At 41.3% G+C, this 19,205-nt stretch overlaps 1 protein-coding gene across 11 annotated transcripts in view; it reads right to left on the reverse strand.

Moving 5' to 3' along the window:
• The window catches only part of ERBIN (erbb2 interacting protein), a 229,977-nt gene that overhangs the window by 10,185 nt on the left and 200,587 nt on the right, over window positions 1–19,205 (reverse strand). For 10 of the 11 annotated variants that reach the window (XM_030565991.1, XM_030565992.1, XM_030565987.1 and 7 more), the window contains 3 exons: window positions 11,578–11,721; window positions 10,591–10,722; window positions 4,406–4,615 (listed from right to left, as the gene is read on the reverse strand). In XM_030565991.1, coding sequence (XP_030421851.1) covers window positions 4,406–4,615; window positions 10,591–10,722; window positions 11,578–11,721 — 486 coding nt within the window. The remainder of the gene's footprint in view (window positions 1–4,405; window positions 4,616–10,590; window positions 10,723–11,577; window positions 11,722–19,205) is intronic. The other variant, XM_030565997.1, reaches the window with a different exon arrangement.

Raw genomic sequence — 19,205 nt, forward strand, 5'->3', positions numbered from 1 at the left:
AATGTGGAAATATAACCCAAATGATTTAAATACAGTAATCTGCACATCTGGCAAATAGGCATTATCTCATTTACATAAGCTTACTCCCCTCTTTTCCTGGTTCACGCCACCTGACCTCCCCCATTCTGGCTCTCCCTCAGTTTCCCACACCTAATCCTATCTCTCCTCTCTCTTGCGGGCTCCCCTCATTCCTATATAATCCTGTTTTTCCCAGGTCTCCACAATTTACAGGAGGCACAGCATCTGTGGACAAAGCTTGGTCCCCAATCCACTATGGTCATAAAAATATGATTAGAAAAATAGCTGCCTATATACCACCACTCTATCCAAAATACTGCCTTGTGCTCTTGCCATATCTTAATGGTGTGGGAAGGATGGGCCTATGATCTAAGTAGGGGCTCTATGGGTCAAGTCTTAAAGGACTCCTAGGAATCTCTGAGTTAGTGTCCTAGAGCAGCCCTCTAAGACACTACCTACAGCAACATAATATACTCCTCCACATAACTATCTCCCAATATTGCTCTCCCTATAACAGCAGAAGATAGGAGCAGGTGACTGGAAAGAGGCTCCAGAAATCAGGAGCTTTCCAGCCTATCAGGGAAACTTAGGTCTAACTTATGTTTAGACGATGGTGTAGCACAGGCATAGGCAACCTATGGCATGTATGCCAAAAGCAGCACGCGAGCTGATTTTCAGTGGCGCTCACACTGCCCAGGTGATGGCCACTGATCCGGCGGGCTCTGCATTTTAATTTAAATTTTAAATGAAGCTTCTTAAACATTTTAAAAAACTTATTTACTTTACATACAACAATAGTTTAGTTATATATTGTAGACTTACAGAAAGAGACCTTCTAAAAACATTAAAATAGATTACTGGTACGCAAAACCTTAAATTAGAGTGAATAAATGAAGACTCGGCACACCACTTCTGAAAAGTTGCCGACTCCTGGTCTAGCCACTGATTTTCCTAGGATACAGCTAGAGTAAGGAGCTGCCTACTGAGGTACAATAATGCCTGCAGTTTCAACTACTTTCTCTTCTATTATATACTGCAATGATCAGGGCAGACAACACTTCCCCTAATATGTGGTGCTGTATCTTTATTTTAGTGTTAAATTGTTTTGTTTTGATGTTATGTTGTGGTCTTTGTTCAAGGGTGGAAGATGGAGGGACTAGGAGGGACTGTGTGTGCTGGAGTTATTACTTGCAGGATTCCAATAAATCCTTCGATTTCTATAAAAGTGAGAACTACAACTGCTGCCGGCAGTCCTGCAATTTTTTTCTGGATGCTTTTTCCAGTTGCATAGCCAAACCTCTTCATCAGGGACAGGCACATAATTTTTTTTTTCTGGCATCTTGTGCCTGTCATGTTTGCTTCCAACTGATCCGTTCCTCCATCTTTTTGAATGCTGCCTTCAGGTCACTAATAAAAGACTCTGCTACCTGTGTAGGTGCAAAGGGTCTTGCAGGTTCTTGCTGCCTGAACATCACTTCACAAGAAAGCAAGTGTTTACAGAGTTCAAAAATAATCTCTTAGGGAGAGTAATGCATAGCTGGCTGATGTTATATGCAAAGATGATAATGGGGGGCATTCTGCACTAAAAAATAAAAAATTCTGTGCCAAAAAAATAAAAATTCTTCATAATTTTACATTTTGTCAAACTAACACCAGTTTCATTATTTTGGTAATTCAGTTCAAATTACCTGTCAGCAAGTATGTCTATAACAATACAGACAACAAAAAAGACTCAGGAAAGGTTTTTTTGACAAACAGATTTCTTACTAGGCTTATTAATAACTTTGTGTTACAATTCAGAACCGTATTTCCCACACTGCTAAGAAGCAGTGCAAAGGCTTGGGGGAGTCAGGGATAACAGAGGAGTTGAGGGAGAGGGACGTAATTGCTGGGACTAAGTCTGGAACTGAACCTGGAGGAGCTGTTGGGTGTCGGTGGCAGAAGTATGCATCAGGTTGGTCTTTTGGGGGGTGGCGGCGATGGGAGGAATTGGTCAACAAACCCTGGCTGACCCTAGCATCTCCCATTCGGTCAGGCACATCTATCCCTGTCCCCATGTGTTCCTGCACCCGTTCTTCCCCATCCTCACACGGCCCTACACCCTCACTCAGTGTCACCCCAATAGCTCCTGTGCCCCGACCCCAGCTGTCCCCCACTAGTAGTCCTTCTGTACCCCAGTCTGTGTTACCCCCCCAGCTGCCCCACATGCTCCACTCTGTCCGTCCCCCTCATATCCTGTGCCTCCTCACCTGGCCCTGCAGGCAAGGCACTGTGAGAAAGGCAGACTTTGTCCCCCTCCATCTCAGCAGCCAGCTGCTCTGGCCTATGAGCCAGCTGCCCTCTCTTCTGGCACATCAGCCCCTAGTGGGCAAAACATGTAACTGCAGTGTGACCCCTCTCATCGTTTCCCTTCACATCCCTGTCAGAATAAATTATTGTGTTTGTGTGTGTGTAAATCTACAGAGGACATTAATTCTGTGCTTGCACAGAATCTCCCCAGGAGTAAAAAGGTGTCTTGTATCTTAGTCTTGTTCTTCACTTACTATGAGTCTAACCATGGAACCAAGGGTGTGGTTTATTCACTCCAATCTCCTGTTACTCGTAGGGTAGGCAATACTGGTTCTCACCTTGGTTATCTGGAGTTGTTAGCAAAAAACCTTACATAATAACTGTGACTCAAATTATTTTCCAGATCACTGAAGATGAAGCGTGGTAGGCCAAACTGCAACACTACTCATTTCATCCATTCATTAACTGTATCAATCCTTTTATCCTTCAGTAGTTGTGCCATCACATACTCTGAGATGGACTCATACACTAGCAGCAAATATCTACTTGCAGCTGGTGTTTCTGATAATAGGCCTTTCAAGTAAATCTGAATGAACTCCCAGGGCTTATTAGATTGAGGCCTTTCCCCTAAAGGAGTTTTGCGTCCCCTTTCTGGTGCTTTCCTTTCTTGACAGGTAAGACAGGAAAGTACTCACCTTTTAACTTCTGCAGCCATACCCAGCCAAAAAACCTGTCATATACCTTGCTCAGTCTCTTTTCATATATCAGGTGTCTGCTGCTTTACCATCATGAAGACACTCCAGTACTGTTCTCTGTAAGCTTGCTGACCATACACTCCTTATACCAGCAAGATGGTAGCCAGATCAACAGATAATCTTTCTTGAACTGTGTTTAACCACCCCAGTCTGGGTATCCTTTGATATATCTGTTGGTGCACCAAAAGTAATTCAGGGGCCTTAGACTGTTCTTGCCAGATGTCCTCATTAGAATCTACTCTCACTGCCCTCACCTAGCTAAGTGCCTCCACAACCACATTTTGCTTTCAAAGGTTTATGGTAAACCATGACTATATAACAGTTTGTTATTCCAGCTCCACAAATGTCCTTCTGGGTTGTGCTTTGTAAGGAACCACTCCACAGCACTATGGTTAGTATATACTATGAATTCCATACTTGGTAAATACAGACAATAGGCCTTGAAGGCCTCCACAATAGCCAGACACTTCAGTTCTGAGCCAAAACACTTGGTTTTCTTCTCATTTAATTTGCAACGTCCAAAAGCCACACCTCTGTGCTTACCAAGCTAATCAATTTATTCAAAAGCAAATCTGACAGCAATCTTTGAGGCATCACAGGTTCATGAGTGAGTATTACAATACAACTGCAGTTGTGATCACTCAAGAAAACTGAATTAACAGCCCTTGTTTCAAAAGAAGAGGGCTGGTGGAAAGATGCTTCTCTCCATGATAGTTCCAGAGCCAGCGACTGGACCATACTTCCCTACCTTGGTCTGTCAGATTTTATTAGTTTTCTGGGCTTGCTGCAAGTCACCTTTTTTCTACTACAGACTTTTTGCACTATTAAATGTATTGGTTATTTTACCATCTGGGTGAGTATTACTAGTCTAGATAGTCTTGAAATTGATCATAGTAATTAAAAAATCAGAATACCTATTTTTGTATATTTTAATTATTGTATAAGCATGAAGGGCCATGGATAATCAGTAGCTGACGGGAGATTTAATTTAAGTTTCAACAGAAATACTCTAACTAAAATCCTCACTAACTTCTGATGAAAGTTATACATCAACATCACAAGAAAGGGAACAAAACAGATTAAAATCAAACTGAAAGTATGATTTCAGGCAATCATTTTTCTTTTAAAAGTGAGATGATAGAACTCCAGTGAGCTACAGCTTTTTCTTGCTGGAGTTAAATTCTTAAACTCTTTCTGTCATCACCAATTTAGCAGTAATAGTAATAGCAAATAAAATAAAACCACCTTCCACTTATGGCTATCAACAAGTGCAAATCATATATTAAAAAAACTTATTAAAAACCTTACCTCTCGACTTTAATTAATATCATTTTTATCCTTACCTCTTGTTTTGCCATCTCATTGCCTTGTTTGGGAGAACACTGAGGCTGGGTAAAGGGAGGTTGATGGGCAACTTTCAGCATCAGATAATCAATCAGTTGCTCTCTAGAGGGATGTCTTGCCACAGATGCTTGGGAAGCTGGATGATGGACTTGACTATAGTTTGTCTGAGGCCTGTGAGGCTGGCACATCTGCCCATTTGTCAAAGGTATCTGAAAAAAACATGAATCATTTTTAAATCATAACATTTTATAACAACAATCCTGAATTTTTATTCAATTATTTCAACATTTCTTGACTGGTCATTACATTTTTATGAGCATTACTAAACCTCAGTTTTAAACTACATGCCAATGGTTTACATTGTTAAATTATATAGTATTTTATTTTTTATTCATATAACTTGTCTATCAATTCTAGTTCTGAACTATTCATAGAAAAGTGTAATCTCAGTTGAGGGGAGGGATAGCTCAGTGGTTTGAGCATTGGCCTGCTAAACCCAGGGTTGTGAGTTCAATCCTTGAGGGGGGTCACTTAGGGATCTTGGGCAAAAATCAGTACTTGGTCCTGCTAGAGAAGGCAGGGGACTGGACTCAATGATCTTTCAAGGTCCCTTCCAGTTCTAGGCAATAGGATATCTCCATTAAATTTAATTAATTTTAATATTACAAAGGTGTGAATGCTATGTCAAAATGTCTATTTAGTAAACTCTAATTATACTACTGTTGGGTGTGTTTTCTCCTACCACTTAATATGGAAAAACTCTTCCACTAAAGACCTTACAACTAAAGACCTTATAGAACCTTACTTTTTAAAACTACGGTGAGAATCTTTCTAGTATATATTGGTTTCTGGTTTGACTTTATCTGTTGATTTGATTTGGCGGACACTATGGCGTCAATGCCACAGGAATATATGTAAATATGTAATTAATTAACTAAAGTTGCTGCTCTGGACAAGAAAACTTTTTACTGAAGGCCTCCTTGGCGATTAATTTGTACTGGAGCACAATGCCCATGGACAAGCACACCTCCTCACCCCCCAAACACCTACTAAATTTACTCAGTACCCTAATATGCTAACATCTCCTTGTCTGTTATAGCTATCCCTCTGTTCCATTTTGTTTCTTACAGCTGTCCCCATACTCCATTTTGTTTTTGTTCTCTTCCTGTGGCTGTCCTTCCCTGGCTGTTAAGTTGTTTATCAAGAGCCACTGCCCTTCTCAAAGGGATGGCCACTTGTGCTGCGTGCTAAGTGGGACCACTGCCCTGTTCAAAGAGTTAGTCCTGTTATCACCTTGTTGAACCTGGGCTTGGTGTAGGGCAGGCAATGTCCAGAGCTGCAAGACCTATTGTGTTTTTAAGATCCTGGGCATGAGTCATAGGCCTCATGTGCTTTTGAATCACCTATTGCCCAGGCATGTCTCTGTGCTCACCTGCAGTTTTTTCCCTGTGCTTCCTCCCCTGTGACAGAGGGAGCCTATCAGGATTACTGGCGGGAAACTGCCTAAGTTTGCCTTTAAAAACAGGCATTTTTGAAACAATCGGAAAGGTTCCTGCATTGCTGCCTAGTCTGATCAGCCAGGGGTTTTGGGGGGTCCTTTCTCTGCTCTCGTTTTATTTTTGAGCGTACCCCCGGTTTTTAACCTCCCCCCCAACGAAGAACGAATTGCTGCCTGAGAGATCTCCTGATTATCGAGACCATACCGAGCCCTCCTTGCTGCTTCTGATGTTGCTGCTGCTTCTGCCTTTGCTGCTGCCTTGGAGACTGGTAAGAATCCCTCTGTGAAACTTTCCATACTTTTATTTTATTACTTCAGCTGCTGGCTCTGTTTCCCTAGCATACAGACTCAAGCTAAACCTTGGTCTGTGTCTTAAAACCTCTCAAACTCCACGGCGCTTTGCTGCTAAAAATGAGCTTGTGCCGCTGCTAAGCTCTGCTCCCTGCTTTCAGCTATATCCACTGCTGCAGCCACCATCCCTTGGCTTCCTTGGGGGCTGCCTTGGGAGCTGTATCCTGGGCACATACCACTCTGCACTCTGTAACTTCCCCATAGCATAAGGTGCACCGTAGATTTTGCTTTTTAGTTTAATAAGTCATAGTTTGCTAAGATTGTAGAGCTGGTAAGTTTCACCTGCCTTGTTATAGTTTGCTGTTTTGTTGCTCTGTATAGTTGCTTGTTATAGTTTGCTTAGAATTGTGATATTTGTTGTTTTGCCTAGTCGTTGATTAAGAAAGATTTAAAAAAGCCATTGCCTGGTTATATTCTGTACCTGTTTTATTACTTTGTATAACCTGCTTGTAATTTATATAAGTTTGATTAAGTTAGAGGATAGATAAGGTTTTTACTGCTTAAATTCGTCTTCCCGCTATCCCAATCTCTCCCTGAACTTTCCATGTCTGTTTTTCCCCTGCTCCAATCTCCCCCTCTGTGTACTTCTCCGTGTCTCCCTGTTGTAACCCCTTACTGCTCCCTGCTCCCCCCCCGTGTAACTTCCCAAACCCTTTCCTGCTTTCCTCTTTTTTTTTGGGTGTCCTTCTAGCCCTTCTTCACACCTCTCTGCTGCCTCTCCCTGTATCCCCTGTGTTCGTGCCGCCGCTCCTCCGCTGCCCCTCCCCTATCAAAGATCACCATCACACTGCTCCGTTTGTCTTCACCCAGCTGCTCCGCAACTTCCCTGAAGTGTTCTCCGCTGATGCAGCCTGTTTCTTCCCTGAAGTGCTCTCCGCTGCTGCAGCCTGATTCTTCCCTCAGCCGTCTCCCCCATTCTCCACGTGCCTTCTCATCGCTTATACGTTCAGCGCCCTCCCCTCTTGCTGCTCCCAGACTCTCTTTAAGTGCGCTCCAGCTGCTCTTGTCTCCCGTACCTCCAGCCCGCAGGCTCCTGAAGACTGCTGCTCTGGGCTTCAGAGTCTCTCGCTGCTTGCAGCTGCACTCTCCTCTCATTAGATACCACTAATCACTCACTCCCCTCCCCCCTCCTGTTTCTTGACCCAGCTTTTAGGTACACTCTTGCTATCACAGCCTCACAAATTAAGTCAGTAATTTTCTACATTGCATAATTTCACTTATCACCCATATTGTATTATTGCACTGTGACTCACATTTTACTTGTGGTTATAACGCCCCATTAGTTGCCTCCATTTTTCTAATATACTTTGTATACCATTTTTATATAGAAGCTACCATTTTATTTTGCATTTTCTTTTGGGTACATTTTGCATTCCACACTATATCTAGAGTTGTTCCTATATAAGGTTAAGTTGCTTATTGACTGTACTGTATCCCATTGTGCTGAACCCCACTTACTGTACCCCACTGTTAAAACTCCCTACACTGTTCAATAAGAACCCCCCCCCATCACTGTCTACTGTAAACACCTTATACACCCCATCCCATCGCATTTCATTAAATTCCCACCACTTCCTTTTCCCTTTAACAAAGAAATTAATTGGCACCCCACCTGTGTGGTAATTGCTCCCCAAGATCCCATATACCTGCAGGCAGGGACACTCCTGTCACTCATTCTGTAAAATCTCCCATTCCAAAACCACCATCATCTTCCATTTATATCACCACTGCTATGCTGAATTAATCTGTCAAGATATACCATACTAGTATGTCCAAATACTAAAAGTTTTACTCTCTCTAAATCATAAATAACTGAAATAAGTAGGAAAGAAAATTCCAGCTTCTATTCATGCTGTGTCAGTTGTCTTCTGTATCTCAGACCCTGTTCTGAGTAAGTGAGGTTCTACCTTGTAAAGTGATTCTGAAAAATGGCAATGAGGGGTTTAATATGTATTGTTTCATTTATTTATATATCAGATTGGTCTGGTTTACAAGTAAAAAAGATGTTTTTCCAACTGCCATTTACAAAAAATAAAACATAATTGAGAAAAAAGTTAGATTCTTTCCTTCTTCTGCAATCATACCAATAATAAAAGTTTATACAAGCCAAAATCTGCCCAGGTACAATTGTGCAACCTCACTGCCTTCAATGGGTTTGCACAAATGTAGTTGATTGGAAGTTAATAAACTATTGATGATGCACATGAAAAGTATAGGTTCCAGCTCACTTCCTTTTAGCTGTATTGGCTCCTGAAGGCCTAACAAGAGTAGAAAGTTATTTTTGTCCATATTAAGTAGATGCAACTCCGAACACCCAAGAAATAACGTATTGCATAAAGTGGTGCTAGTGTTACCATGGAGGAAGTGGGAGTTGTCAGTAATATTTTATAACTATGTCTCCTGTTTGTTATTGTGATGTTTACTGTATGTATACAAGGGGTTAATTCAAGACAGGTTAGTTACAATAGGAAAAAAGGAGACAATGACCTCTTAGCAGCCGCTCTGCCAGCACCTGACACAATGCAACACAATCCCTTTGAGGGATCTGTCTGATCCCCTGGTGAGCTGCCAAAACTGGTTTAACGAGATTCAAGAGATACAAGAGGAACAAAGGACATGGCTGGTCCTAAAAAGGCAATACCTTACTTGAAGGGTGCAGGAAAAGAGGGGGTAAAATGAGGTTCTGAGCTAAGGTGAACTGAGACTCCAAAGGCTGAGGTGTTTGCAATAAGATAGACCTACCTAAGACCATAAGTGAGACAGATACACAAGTAGACTTTTGATTGTGTTACAACCCCTTTTTTGTTTTGTTCCTACTTTAAGATTAAACAATACTTTGTTCTGAAAAGGCTGTTTGGGTTGCTTTGTTATCCACTTTGGAAAGGAAGACTTGCTGGTGCCAATCTCAGTTGGGCCTGCAGAAATATCACAACTGGCGCACACAGTGCTGTGGCTGGTGACCTAGTCTAAAAGTGAAAGACTCACATGATTCCACTCCAGGACAGGTTAAGGTAAGAGGCCTAACACCTGAAGGGTGCACTAATCAGACTCCTGGGAGGTACAGAATGAAGGTGCAGCTAGCCCTGTAACAGTGACTGTTACATAATCATTTTTCAAAGTAAAACCACATCTTAAGGCAGTAAACAGTTTCTCAGGCTGTAACTAAAGAGATAACCTTGTAATTAACATCTGGGAAACAAAGTATTCAGTTATTTTGTAATTTCTAACTACTTGATGTAATTATTTTGTCTGTATAATTTAAGATAAGTAGAAGGTTTTACTTTTTTTTTTTTTTTTTTTTTTAAAACAACTGTATGTTTTGTGAGGGATAGCTCAGTACTTGGTCCTGCTAGTGAAGGCAGAGGGCTGGATTCGATGACCTTTCAGGGTCCAGTTCTATGAGATAGGTATATCTCCATACATTTGATTTATCTATCTTTCAGAAATATTCTTAACCAAATTCCATACTACAGAAAATGAACATTTATTTATTGATCAAATACATTGGAAGTCACCACAGTTCTAGGATGAGATTTTCACCCCTGTTCTGGCCCCTTTAACTGCATAAAAGGACAGAGTAGAATAAAGGAGCCATACAAGCCCCATATCTAGTTGGAGGAGGATTTCCCCCCATAAAGCTGCCAACAAAGGACTCCTTCACAAGCTCTGGCTTAGGGAGTGGTGCTGGAGGCAAGGCTGTACGGGCATGTCAGAGCCAGGGCCACACTGAGGTGATTCTAGGCAGTGCTACAACCCACAGGACAGCCCAGGAAGCTGTTAACTTCGGCACTCCGGGGCTCTTTAAGATGTGCTGGAAATGTCTCAAGCTCCCAGAATAACCCAGAAAAAGAAAAGTGCAAAGGTGGCTTAAAGCTCCTTTAGTCCTTCATCCCCAGCCGCAAATTCTGTACTGTACACTCTCTGGTGTCTCCAGTTTACCATGATATGTAAATAAATGCTGACATGTTTTTAAAAAAGTTTATTTTGCTTCTAAAATTGTCTGCCACATGCAGGATTCTGCATGCAACATACAGATCCTTTGTTTTTGGGAAACCTCTTATTAAAAACCTTCCCCATTAACTTTCCCTGACCAGAAGAAAATAAAACAAAAAACAAATCACTCAGTTGTTCCAATGAGATGATTTCTTATTTCAAGAATGATCTTTTAAGGCTATATGATTTATCATTTCACCATAAATAAGTGGGTGAAAATCAAATAATGTTTTAGTGTTAAAAACAAATTACCAATTCTAAGTGCTAACTACTCCACCATATTCCAAATATACATTTTGCAAAGGATAACTTATCCAAATATGGTAACATATTACTCATTACCTGTGCAGCTACTTTCTTCATGCTGTCTGGAGGAACATCTTTGAGATTAAGTGTGCCAGATGAGTAGTTCTGCTGTCCTGAAATGAATACATCCTCTTGGCATGGCTCTCCTGCAGTGGATGTCTGGGGATGCTTTAAACAGGGTAGAAATAATTAAGCAAATATTACTTCAAATTGTCAAAATGACTCAATATTTCTTAGAATAAATTGCTCAATTTTTACATTTATTTTTGCTTGTAAGAACGCTAATCATATTATCTGAGTTTGCATGGACAAACTTAATCCTATTAATCAAGTCAGAGTTCCATAAAATTTAACCTCAACTTAAAAAAAAAAAAAAATTACAGCTGTTGAAGGTCTTAAACCACATAAACACAGATGGTTGACAAGAAAGGTGAACAAATGTCCATGACTGCTATGAATGGACTTACAAAATTAATACAAGTTTCTTGTGTACCTGAATTCTTCTAGATTTAAACACCAGATCTTCATTCAGGTTGTTCAATGCTGACGCTACCTTCATCTTTCCTGCCAACCTACATATCAACTTAATTTGTTTGATTGCCTCTAGACATCTTTAAATAAGGTTTACTTTACCAAATATTGAAAATAAATGGATAAACCCCAACTCAGGTCTCTTTAGACCTGGGTCAAATTCAGAAACAAAAGGATCATCAGCTATAGTTCTGGTTACAGAGGAGGGCAAAACAGAAAATAATCTTAGATCTTTACAGTCATCCGCACGTGAAAGCCAATTAGAAAAAGAATTTGTTTTGTAAGTTGTAACGGTAGAGCATATGAACTCAAGGCAATTTAAATGTTTGGGTTCAGTATCCAGGGACTCATAACACAAGTTTAAACTGTTTTTATAATTTGACAGTGCTTTCCATGTATAAAAGACCAAAACTCTGATTATTGATTTAAAGACATATTTCAAGTTTCCTTTTCCCCTTCTATATATTGCAATAGCCTACTGTAGGTACTCACACGAACAATGTGCACACCACAACTTCTTCTGTCTGCAACACTCAAGGCAACACTACTCTGGCTGCCATGCAGATCCCTAGAGCTGCCATACTGAAAGTTGCTAATTGCAGCATAATTGGAATTAAAGGACCTAGACAGCATGCTCTGAATAAAGAGGGGACAGATTTAACACAGAGATTAGTGCAGCATGCATAAATCACAGGACATGTTATACACAGATTTATACAGACATATATTCCATATCATGCAAAAATAAATATCATGCAATTGAATTAGCTGTGGCATCGTGAAGTACAAAAAACCTCCATGACACTCTGTTTCCATTTATTTACAATAAACCAACATGCAACCTAACATAGTACACATACAAAATTACATATATATAAGGCCATTCAGATGTATATGTGCTCAGGAAAACAATATAGATGTTTAACTCATCTAAATTGTCATACTTTAATTATTTCCAACATATATAGGTATGTTGGTGGAAAGGAAAAACTGACAGCCAAGATGCACTTGTGCTGAAATTGTTTCATTCTCTGCAGAGACATTATTTTGTCTCAGTTTTCAAGATTACTTGTCCAACAATGAAATTTTTTTCAGCCATAGAAATTTTGTTTTTTTCTACCAACACAAAAGTAACAAAATAAATAACATGCACTCAGACAAATTTATTGAGCAGAGATTTACCTAGCAGGGAATGTAAGTTCAAAAATACTTCGAGGCATTTTTTTTTTTTTTAAAGCTACAGTACCTTGCAACACTGACCTCTGTAGTATTGGCAATGGTTTCAAAAAGACAAGCAGCAAGAGCATTACCACCTTCCCCCATGAAGTTTTGTCAAGACAAAACAAATGAAAGAACAGTGACACCCAAAATAAGGTGAAAGTCCCAAAATTAACCAAGGTGACAAACTACACCTGTTTAAACACTGAGATTGAATCTACTGCATGACAATATTTGTGTACAAAAAATTACATTCATAATGTTAAGGATATGCCACAAAACATCAAAAGCCAGGAAATGCAGTTTTGTTTCTATGAAATTCCTGTGTGATTGTTTTCTGTTAAAAAAGGTCTCATAAAAAGTTCCAAATTTATAATTTATAATTTGATTAAGATACTATAACCACTGCTGGGTGAATACTTTTGTTTTTAAATGCACATACAATACTGATTTTTGGAATGCATACTAGTCACCAGAGACTACACTACTAGGAGCATTCCTGCTGCATTACACTTGTGGGATGCTCCATCCAATGCCACTGACCATTGGGAGCCTACTAAATCAGCAGTGCCCATTGGGACTACACAGTTCTTCTTACAGCACCAACCGTTTGGAACCCAGGACATGAGAGGCTCTACAGTTCCCAGTTGTCTCACTTTGTTTTGCTAAGCCTGGGAATACAATGCCAAGGGAAAGGGGAAGATGAGTGAGCAGTGTGAACCTGCTGAGGCAACATTAAGAAAACCACAGTTACCGTTCTTCAAATAACCTCTCTCATTTAAGGTGGTCTCTACATATTCCCATTTGTGGGAATCTAGCAAAGCATTCCAACCCCCAGGAAAGAGTCCTAATTATACAAGGATTGCAGTATTGCCCTTCCAAAATGGGCATGAGATCAAATGACAAATTAAAAAAGAAAGTGCTGTGTAAACATGTGGGCAAAAGTCCAGGAGGCAGCCTTGAAGATTTCTATCATGGAAATGTTACAGATGCAGGGCACTCATGTCTGAGCTAATGAAGAAAGCATTAAGACTTAGAGGTACCGACACCATAGTTAAAACATATACATGCCAAAAAATGGTCTAATTGATGTCATTCTGCTCCCTCCACTTCTGACTAACAAATCATAGTAAATGCTAACAAAAGATGAAGAACACCTTAAACAGTTCAATTAAGCAAAAAAGGTATCCACACGTTTTTTTCTTGGAAAAGCAGAGGAATGAGTTAAAAAGAGGAGTTTTTTCAACTGGTTTTTATGGTCACCAGGAAGCTAAAGGAAATCTGCCAATGTAGTCATGTGCACCCTCTGAACAGAAACCTATGATCCATTCCTGTGCTCATGGATCCATGGCAACATTTTGTTCTCTCTCTATAAGAGCATCAGGTCTCCTGATGGAGATACCCCACTCGCTCCACAACTCTGTTTCTTCTTCCCCTTAAACTATCTCCTCTACTGAACACAGTGTGTTGTCTCACAATTCAGATAATTTCAGTTAAATAGTTCAAATGGGAACTTTCAACAAGATAAATACAGAAACACTACCCTGACATTATGTGTAAAGTACAATTAAGTAATCCATATCATTAAAGACAATTTGGTGAAAAAGATTAAAGGCTTTTAAAACAGAATAAAGTTAAAACACAAAACAAAGCAAAAACAAAAAAACACACACACACATACCCAGGGCATGGATGATCAAATGTTTTTTTGGCAGCATATATATACATACTTATTTGTGACCACTAGAGAGTGGTGATTTGTGACCACTAGCTTTACATTATAAGGAAAAGAATGGATTTTATGGATACAATAACTGATTTTTTGCAATGTGCTGTTCACATGTTCCACTTCTAGTGCATGTGTAACACCAGAATCTTTTTGAGTAGCAGTGTCTGTTGTGGCCTGTGTGCCTTCCCAGCACTCCTTAGCCAAGGGCATAAAGGATGGGGCAGCTGCATCTAATCTTCAGCTCCTTCAGTTATGCTAAATCTAAATTAGCAAGGATTTTCCAATAGCAGGAAAGGAGGGCAGGCCATGGAAAACATGTCTAACACATCTTGAAAAGCCAGAATTACTGTAGGGTAGTAACTTCTTTCTTCATGTGACTGTCCACATGTTCCACTTTGGATTACTCAAGTGATAACTTGCATGGACACAGTAGGCACTACTGGAAAAATGACTGCATGACAGCTCTGTCAAAGCAGGCTTCAGACAGGGATATCTCCACTAAGGAATAGTGCTAGGTGAAGGTGTGAACTGAACTCCAGGTAGCCGCTCAACAAATCTCTAAGACTGGGGCACCTTGCAGGAAAACTGCAGAGGCTGCCCGAGTTCTGGTGGAATAGGTCCAAATGAGCCACCATGTAGCATGTCTTAATATGATCTGAGACCCATATTGACAGTATTTGGCTGCAAAAAGATATCTCACAGCATGGAGTTCTTGAGTGATCATTCATGGCTGAGTACTGACGAATGAGTTGGTCTGCTAAGGTGTTTTGTAGACCAGGATGATGTAATGCTACTGATGTGACATGGAGACCTATATACCATTCTCAAAGGTGGTATGCCTCCTGGCACAATTGTGATGGGTGAACACATTCCTGTAGTTGATACAGTACGTTGCTGTGGTGTTGGCAAAGAGCATCTGTACTGTGGCATCTCAAAGCAATGGGAAGAAGGCTACGCATGCCAGCCAAGTGGTTCTCAGTTCGAGGATGTTTATGTGAAGCCCGGCCTCTTGGGTGGAATGGAAGCCTTGGATCTGAAGGTGGCCCCGATGACCTATTCATCCTATTGCAGATTCATCAGTCACTAGTTATGCTGGGAAGAGATGAAGAGAAGGGCACCCTGCTGCACACATGTAGAGGGTCCTTCCACCAATTTATCAAGGAGAGGACTTTCTGGAGAAATGTGAACAGCATTTTTCAGTGGTATCTGCCTGGTTCATACACTGATCTCAAGAATTCTTGCATGGAACACAGGTGAAATCCGGCCAACTGCACTGCACAGATGCATGAAACCATGGGACCAATGAGTTTCAGATTATCAAGTGAGACTGATGCTATCTCACCTGAAAATTAGAATGATAAGAAATCTGTCCTGTGGGCAGGCAGACCTTCACTAGTGAGGAGTTCAACACTGCTCCTTATGAATTCTACAGTCCAAGGGCCAATGTGGCAAAAAGAGTCGGGACTGCTCAAATGGAGTTGTTCATTATTCATGTACTGAGGTGATTGACATCAGATCAGTCAGTCATTGAGGTGGGCATAGATCTGAATTCCTTCTCTTCTCAGATGTGCAACCATGACCACCATGCATTTGATGAAGACCCTGTGCCACATGGAGGCCAAAGGGAAGCATTCTGTACTGGTAGTGAGACTTTTCCCCCAAGAAACTGGAGGGGGGGGAAGAAACTTGTGGGGCAGGAGTATTGCAATATGAAAGTGTGTCTCTTGTAAGGTGAGTGTTGTAAACCAGTCTTGAAAATCCAGTAGTGATTATAGATGCTAGGGTCACCATCCTGAACTTGTTGAATTGTTTGTGGGCCAGGATAGGGCACCATCCCCCTTTCTTCTTTGGGACCAGGAAATATAAAAAAAAAAAAAATCAACAACCACCCTGCCTTGGAATTCCAAGGGGACTACACCTGCTACAAAGTGTGGGAGGGAGTCCATTTCCTTCCTGAGCATATCTTGTGAGAGGGTCTTGGCCAGAAGAGGGGATGGGGAGGGAGGGACTAGAATGAATAGAGTATCCCTTCTCCATAATCCCCAGGATCCACTGATCCAGACAGTCCAATTCCATGTCTCCTGAAACAAACGTAAATAATTCCTAAAAGTAGGAAAATTTGGCTCTGCAAGACTCTTAACAACACCATCAAACCTACTATTATGAGTTTGACGGAAGGTATGTAATGGAGGAGGAACAGGCTTTTAATTATCAGCAGCTAAGTACACCTAGAATGGCTATAGTTCAGTTTAGTTAAATTTTGGGATTACATCTTCTCATCTGGAACCTCTTCCTCTCCCTCCAAAGCTTGGAAGATCTCTGCTGACTGTAAATAATATGAGGATGGTTGCCTCTACATCTGACAGAGTTGAGACTTGTACAGTTTCTTTCTGGGAACCAGAGTGTACATGCCCAGGGAGCACAAAGTCGCTCTTGAATCTTTGTGTGTGAAGAACCCCATCAGTTGCAGATTCCTCAAAGGAGTGGTCCTCCAGGGTTATGTGAACTACCTTTGGTATTCCCAAGGACTACAACCAAGAGGCCTAGTGCATTACTACTGCAGTAGCGATACCTCAGGCCACCATATGAGAAGTGGCAAGAGAGACCTCTAATGAGAGCAGGGCCAGCTCTAGTTTTTTTGCCGCCCCAAGCAAAAAAAACCCAACCAACCAAAAAAAAAACAACCTCCGAGAGTGCAACTGCTGAAGCAAAAAACAACCAACCCGGAATGCAGTCCCTAGAATTGTGCCGCCCAAACCACCTGGAATGCCGCCCCTGGAATTCTGCCACCCCAAGCACGGCTTGGTTTGCTGGTACCTAAAGCCAGCCCTGAATGAGAGGTCATGCCACCAGCTGTCCTTCCTGCACTACAGATTTCTGTCGCAAATTAAGATTATCAGAGAGGTAGCAGTGTTAGTTTGGATCTGTAAAAGCAGCAAAGAGTCCTGTGGCACCTTATAGACTAACAGACATATTGAAGCATGAGCTTTCGTGGGGTAAATACCCAACGAAGCTCATGCTCCAATAAGTCTGTTAGTCTATAAGGTGCCATAGGACTCTTTGCTGCAAATTAAGATATGTGATCCCACGTCAGGAAGTCATAGTTAGTGAGGAGCTCTTGGTAACTGGCAGTGAACTTTGTAGGTGATTGAAAAATATAACTTCTGACCAGAGAGGTCAGGTTTTTCTTTCTATTTTTTAAAAGGGGACTTTTTCCTGCGAGGTGCTTTAGGTGCACTCTGTTTCCTGGACAGACAGCCTGGTATTGGATAGTTATAGAAATATTCAAAACTTTTGATGGGGACTTGATAGCGCAGATCTGCTAGATGTAGGTGCTTTTCAGGCAGGCATCTGCCAAGGTTTTCTGGCTGGTTCCAAATACAATCATTTAATGGCACTGCCAATTTAGCAGGGTCCAATGAGTGCAGGCTGTCAAGAATTGTGTGTGATTACTCTTGCAGTATATTGACTGGTATTTCCAGGGTTTCCACTATTCTCCTGAGGAGTTACCGGAAAATCTATTAATTGTCAGATTGGATTGAAACAACTCAGGTCGGGCTCTCATCTGGCAAAGAGAAGAAGGAGATTTTTGGCTTCTGTTTCCGTTATGTCCTCCTGCTCACTCTCTGCATTAGGAGGCAGCTGACTGGGGTGGCTTTCTTGAGGTCTCAAAAGAGAGGGTGACCTTGCTTTCGTCTCCTGAAGGGCTGCTGGAACCCCGAGAGTAGAGTGCATCCCCCACAATGCCCAGAAGGACCACAAATGCATGGGGATTCTGGAAAGGGGGTACAGGCCAGGGTAAGTATCATGCAGGGCACTGCTCAAAGACATCTGCATAGTCTCTCTTGTGGGAGTGGTCTCTGATTGTCCTTTCAGGCAGGCTAGGGTCATATCATTCTGGGATGTGATGCAGGTAGGATCATATTGTTCTGGGGTGTGTTGTCTATCACCTAATCCTCTGAGGCCAAGGAGGAGAAGGAATACATCTCCTTCACAGGTGGAGCAGATCTCTCAGGTGCTCCAAAGGCAGCTCTTGTGGTTGTGGTGCAAGGTTCGGAACCTGTGAAGACAGTTTCTTAGTAGAAGACAGCAATAGAGACTCAGGCTGATCGGAAACTGCCAAGTCTCCCAGTACTGGTGAACCATGTAGGTACCATGAAGATGGGTTCCCGAGGTGAATACTCAGGGGAAAGGATGGCTGGTATTGTCAAATGTGGACTGGATGCAATCAGTGCTGAGATTTTCAGTACCAAAGGCAGCATCTAGATCAGAACACTTTCTGATGCCAGGAGGTCTGAAGAGCCCTCCTGCACTGCTGACTTCAGTGCTGAGTGCTTTGATCCAATCTCAGGCATATCAATGACTCCTAGGGAGTTTTCCCAGACTCGTCAGTGGTCGCTCAGTGGCGAGGCATCAGCAGAACCTGATCTGGGCCTTGAATTGCTGCCTAGGCTGTATCTGCTCAGGACCAGAGAGAGAATACCTTGTAAAGAGTGCTCCTTATGTCTTCTCTCTTCAGAGGACCTGAATGAGGAAGTGAAGGAGGTTTTGGCCAACTCCATGATAGAGGAATGGGACTGCTTTATAACCTTGGCTACAGCGCATCCGGGAGCGTGTAGGACACAGATGTGGCTGCAATTCAAAATGCTACACACAAAGAAATTCCAGTCTCGTGTGGATGGGATGCATGCACTCTAAACGTGGAATACACGTGGACAATCACTTAAGAAGATCCTTTCTTCCACTTACAAAAAAAGTAACAGTGTAATGAACAACCCAACAATTTTTATTGACTATTCAAGTCTCTATATGAAGATCTATTTCAAAAAGTCTTAGCTATCATTTTTCCTCTAGTTGCATAGTTTCAGATTACTCAATTATGATAGGAACATATCCCTTATGTGCTTTAAAATGGGTTACACATATTCATTGCTATGTTGAAGTTAGTCATTAATCTTATTTGCTAGACATCAGGCTTTCATTTGATCCCTTATGCAAACTGCTGCTTGAAATGTTTTCCCCTTTACATCACTAGGCGAAAATGTCCAAGAGCCAGACAAAACAAGAATTAGCTTCTCTGGTCTTGATTTATAGGCAGCCTTTGATGATTTAAAATTTAAAAATATTATTCTTGTACAAGTTTAGAAACTATGGAATTTATAATTTTACAAAA

This window comes from Gopherus evgoodei, chromosome 6 (assembly GCF_007399415.2).
Source record: "Gopherus evgoodei ecotype Sinaloan lineage chromosome 6, rGopEvg1_v1.p, whole genome shotgun sequence".
In the NCBI taxonomy this organism is placed as follows: domain Eukaryota; kingdom Metazoa; phylum Chordata; order Testudines; family Testudinidae; genus Gopherus; species Gopherus evgoodei.